The sequence below is a fragment of the Urocitellus parryii genome, chromosome 1, assembly GCF_045843805.1.
Source record: "Urocitellus parryii isolate mUroPar1 chromosome 1, mUroPar1.hap1, whole genome shotgun sequence".
NCBI classification, from domain to species: domain Eukaryota; kingdom Metazoa; phylum Chordata; class Mammalia; order Rodentia; family Sciuridae; genus Urocitellus; species Urocitellus parryii.
In genome coordinates this window covers 115,923,507-115,928,866 of record NC_135531.1, presented here as the reverse complement: position 1 = coordinate 115,928,866, position 5,360 = coordinate 115,923,507, and the positions used below count along the sequence as shown (strand labels likewise).

The 5,360-nt window shown below is 45.6% G+C and overlaps 1 protein-coding gene across 1 annotated transcript; it reads left to right on the top strand.

Annotated features, from left to right (window-relative positions):
- Positions 1-595: 595 nt before the first annotated feature.
- Positions 596-4,868, top strand: Fam170a (family with sequence similarity 170 member A). The gene is made up of 3 exons (XM_026379487.2): positions 596-665; positions 3,036-3,182; positions 4,084-4,868. The coding sequence occupies exons 1-3, from the start codon at positions 596-598 to the stop codon at positions 4,866-4,868; spliced, it is 1,002 nt and encodes a 333-aa protein (XP_026235272.2).
- The last annotated feature ends 492 nt before the right edge of the window (positions 4,869-5,360 follow it).

Sequence of the window (5,360 nt, the reverse complement as noted above, 5' to 3'; positions counted from 1 at the left end):
TTTCTACGAGGTTTAAGATTTTAGAAATAAAAGTCAAATTTTATCGGCAAATTATTGTTGCTTTCAGCCCTGCTGTACTCCAGCTCTGAGCGATGAACACAGAGCCTGCTACCTGCTACCTGCTTGAGGGCAGAAAGGAAAGGGTGAAATAAAAGGAGAAAAAGAAAAAAAATGAAACAGAAACATGTTAACATCTAAAAATATTCTGCCACATTTGAAAGATGAGAGAGTTGAATTCATTAGAGAGGTTCCATTAGGAAAAGGAATTGTTCTTTTCATCGGGGTTTCTGCAGTTGAAGAGGCTGTGTTGGACTGAGGGCCACAGAATGCTCTGATGTCATCACTGAGGTAAGAGAATCCTCCTGTGGGCCTGGTGACCTTTGAACCTTAACAGCCCTGCAGTATAGTGAGCACTGGGCAGGGCTGCTGGTTCGATCAGTGGTTTGAGTTCTCCAGTCATAGAGAAGACTTGACGATTTTTATTTGTATTTGAATAATTTCAACGGATTTCCTGAGAGTCAAGAAGGGCCAACCCGTAGGAAAAAGGGGGAACTGGACACTAAGAATCCTCTAAGGGATTCTCCTAGCTGATATTATGAAACGGCGACAAAAGAGGAAACATTTGGAAAAGGAAGAGTCCCAGGAAACTGATGAGAAGGGAAGAGGTACGTGCTGGGAAGCTTCTCTGGGGTACAGGGGAGGCCTGCCAGCCTTAGGCTTCCCTAAGAATGAGGATTGAGGTGAGCAGGTGCCTATGAAGTAAAGGGGAGACGTGTTATCAGCTGATGCTGCTGGATCCATCTCAAGGGTCCCAAGGGTGTGAAAAGGCACAGAAAGTCCAGATGCCCCAGGCAGATAGAAAGTCAGCCCTTCTGGTCTGTGAACTTCTCTCTTGGGGGCTGGCACCTGGAGCTAGGGACTCCAGGCACATTGGGTGTATGTGTGTGTGCGGGGGCCTTCCAGCTACACAACTCAGATACAGTTTTTTCTCAATTCTTTCATATTCTCTTTATTTATTTCTCCTTTTGGGTCACTTGGGAGTTGTGAAGTATGGGGGACAGCGAGAGAAATCTGTGAGTTACACTGTCCCTTTTAGGAAAGAAGAAAGATTAGTGGCTGAATTAAAGGTCTTGTTGAAAATTATCTTGGGAAATGACATGTTTGTTAGAAAAGTAGATTAAGACTTTGTCTAAGAATGGTGACATACAGAAAGCATGGAGATTTTATTCCTTTGGCAGGAAGAATATGCCATTGGAGTTTGTGGATGCACAGGTTGGATGCTTCCCAGAGCAAGGGAAGGGGCAGGAAAATGCCTTAAGGGGACTCAGACCTTAATGGATGGGGCAAGACACCTCAGGATCCTGGGGGAAACAACACAAAGAGCTGCCAACTTATTTACTTTCTAGGTTGTGTGATGTGCTAAATGGAAACAAGTAGGTTGCCTTGATGTGGGGCAGGGTGGTAGTCATGTGTAGCAGGTGGGACAAAGTGGATCCTATCCCAGAAATCCATCTGGAGCGATTTGCCCAAGTCAGAGCCCAGCAGCTTCCATGAGGCCCAGGCTCCTCTGGTGTAGGAATATGCCCCCCCTTGGAATGGGGGCCTGGAGGGGAGGCATATTTCCAGGGGCCTTTGACAGGAAGGGGAAGGCCAAGGTTTCTTCTACCCCATCTACCTTTACATTGTAGAATATTTTCTCTCCTTACAAGTGTATTAGGAGAGGGAATAGTGGGGATAATGGGGATAGAGTGGTCACTGGGAAGTTTGCAGGGTTATGGTAATAAATGAACATTAACATGCCTAGACCTGGGTGATGCTCAAAACACGTGACAGTACATACAGAGTTCTCATTTAGGGTCTCCCATGAGATAGTCTCATGCCCATATGCACCCTGATACAGGAAAAATGTTACACATTTCCACACACAGCTGCTTGATTAAACCACACACAGCACATATATAAGCATACTACTCCTTTATTACATGTTCACACAACCCAGGGGTATAACACTGCTCTCTTTCTACACTAAACTCTGGAGAGAGAGAATGTATGTGTGTGTGTGCATGTGCACGCACGCACCTTCATATGTGTGTGTGTGTGTGTGCGTGCGCACCTTCGTATGCACAAGTACACATATCTCTTCAATTCTCAGATAAAGATAGCTACATTACAACTACCTCTAAATATTTCTGTAAGAACCAGTCTCAGGTCATTCCACATCTGTAACACAACCTGTAGCCACACCAGGCCTACTTTGTTAAAACCGAAATTAAACAGATTCACTGACACACCTTTATTAGAGTTGCCCAAAAATAGAATGTCTAGTTAAACTTGAATTTCAGATAAAACTCCAATGACTTTTTAGTATGAGAAAGTCCCTAATATTCGATATGACCAATTTATACTAAAGAAAACTGTGATTCATCTTAAATTTAAATTTAACTGGGTATCAGGTATTTCTGTTTGACAGATCTGGTGGTCCTTACATTCTCACCATGATCTGTCCTATTATATACTTATATGTGTTTCTGTTTAGTGCCTGCCTTTCCAATTGAAATAGAAGTGCCAATTAGAAGAGGGACTCTGTCTTGTTCAGTATTCCCAAGCCTAGAATAGTGGAATAATGCCTGATACATAGAAGCTATTTACTAAATATTGTTCACTGAATAAATGAATAAATGTACATCACAAATAAGCCTCACTGCATTGTCAGGAAATGTTAGGTATCACATTATTCCTGAATTGTGAACACAGCATGTATACAAACTCCACACTGGCCCCACCTAAAGCACATCATTTTTACACTTTACACATATTCACAGTAAATCACACAGGCATTCATTCCTAATAAGATATTAATAAAATAACTGTTGAGTAATTCAATACTGGAATATCCACAAGGAACCGTACTCTAAACTGTGTGTATTTACCACATCTGACACATGTCAGACACTCGTAAATATTTGTTGGATAGGTGAATGATGTACAAATATGTCCAACCCCCCAAATCACTGTGACTTTCATACTTTTCTCAGGAATGTCAAAATCACAAGAGGATGCCCCTCATCTTGAATCCACTGGAGTGGCCAAGATGTGCAGCCTAGGAGGAGGGGAGGTCTCCTCTGCCTCAGAATACTTCTCCTGTGTTTCTTCTCCATACAAGCTCTTCCATGGTAGTAGAGGTACAGGGATGCTTGAGTGTGAGACTTGGGTGTATGAGACACTTTGGGTGCCGGGCTTCTTAGATGTGAGAGTTTGGATGAAGGAGTCCTTGATTGTGAGACTGTTTGGATATGGAGACTTCTAGGTGTGAGGCTCCTTGAATGTGGGGCTCCCTGGGTATCAGACTTTGAGTACAGTGCAGGAAGCATAGAATTTAAAGCATGAGGCTGAGAAGCAGCCCAGGGCAGTTGGAGGTGGTCCGGACTCTGTGAAGAGGCCCAGGTAGAATTCAGAACTGTTAGGAGAGCTCTCCGTGGGAGATCTTGAACCCTGACATGATCATGGTGGGAAGTCAGAGACAATGGCCTGAAAGGTTTGGGTTTGGGGTGTCAGGCTAAGGGACCAGATTAGGGACCTTAAGAGAAACTATGTGGGATTTGTGGCTTCTAGAGGACAGCGTTCCCCAGAATAGCTCAGTAGGACCACACAGCTCAGGCCTGTATACCTCACTCATATAACCATACTCTGCATGGATACATACATCTTTAGCACATGCACAAATCCAAAATGCATGACCTACAAGGCCATTTTCCTATATCACAGGCCACATTCCACAAACAACACAGCAGCAAAGTCACAAAATACCATATTCCTAGTATGCAAACCCCACCTCTATTCCATACATGCCATAATCCTCACTATCTGATTCAACACTCGTGTGTAGACATTCCCCAATATCTTTATACACACAAATGACACCACCCACATCACCCCAGAATACGAACAATGGATAGCAAACCTATCACACACCTGGATCATACCATGGACCCTCTCTCCTCTACCATGCATATTCACAGTTTTGCATTCTCAGTTTCCAGCAGGCTCTGTGCATGTTCTTATGTTTCTAATTTCCTTTCCCAGGAACCCGGAAATTACAAGACAGTCCCAAGCCTAGATCACCCCTAACCCAGTTTCAAAAACGAGGGGAGACTCTTCCCCACTCCCAGAATAACTCCTTCTCAACCCATTCATCTTATAAGACCTGTGTGTCCTCTCTGTGTATGAACAAAGAGAAAAAGGGCATGAAAATATACTACATGCAGGTAAAAATGAAAAAAGGTGTAGCTGTCTCCTGGGAGACAGAGGAAACCTCAGAGTCCCTAGAAAAGCAGCCAAGGATGGAAGAAGTAAGCCTTCCTGAGAAAGTGCGAGTAGGTACTCCCCCCTCTGATGTATCCACCAGAAACCTCCTGTCTGACAGCGAGCCCAACGGGGAGGAGAAAGAACATGAGGAAAGGGCAGAGGCAGAGAGCCCGCCAGGATCACCTGCAATGGAGGAGAGACCCAGGGCCAAGACACCTGACTGGCTGGTGACCATGGAGAATGGTTTCAGATGCATGGCCTGCTGCCGGGTCTTTGCCACCATGGATATCCTCCAGGAGCATGTGAAGCATGGGATCAGGGAGGGCTTCAGCTGCCACGTCTTCCATCTCACCATGACTCAGCTGATAAGCAATGTAGAACCAGAGAGCGCCCAAGAAGAGGAGGATGAGGAGGAGGAGGAAGAGGAGGAGGAGGAGGAACAAGAGAAGCCAGAAGACAAGGAGAATAAGGAGGACCAGCCCACAAGGGAAGACCCTGGCCTGAAGAGACCCTGGAGCCAATGTCCAGGCTGTGTGTTTCATTCTCCCAAGGATAGGAAGTGAGCAGGGGCTGGGTCTGCTAAGGGAGCTGTGCTTTCTCTGTCTCTCCAGTTCAACCCCATGAGGGAGAGGTGGGGGTGGAGGTTCATCCAGCTTGGGGAATAATGGAAGGGGGCATAACTGGGCCCCCTGCTTCCTGCCCAGACATCTCACTGGCCTATAAGTTGGGATTTGTCTTGAGCTTTCCAGTTCCCGCAGGAAATTCAGAGGATTTTTAAGGGCGAGCCGAGCTCCTTCCCTCATTAACTAAGTGTCTTCCTCTATTTTGATTTCCACATAGCAACTGAGATTCATGAGCCAGAAGATCTTTGAAGACGGTTCAGCCTTCTCTTGGGAGAGGTAAGGCCTGAGGCTTGCACAGTTTTCCAAGCCTACCTTAGGAAGACTCGCAGGGAGAGAAAGAAGGGGCTGCAGGGATGCGCTGGGCTCTGTCATGGCTCTGCAGATCCGTCAGCTTGTGGTACACTCAGTGCTTCTCGGGGGATTTGACCTCCT

Bases quoted from the DNA above. Each gene is read 5' to 3' on its own strand.
- Fam170a (XM_026379487.2), top strand. From the start codon at position 596: ATGAAACGGCGACAAAAGAGGAAACATTTGGAAAAGGAAGAGTCCCAG. The intron at 666-3,035 runs GTACGTGCTGGG...TACTTTTCTCAG, and splicing joins AACTGATGAGAAGGGAAGAG to GAATGTCAAAATCACAAGAG. The intron at 3,183-4,083 runs GTACAGGGATGC...TTCCTTTCCCAG, and splicing joins GCTCTTCCATGGTAGTAGAG to GAACCCGGAAATTACAAGAC.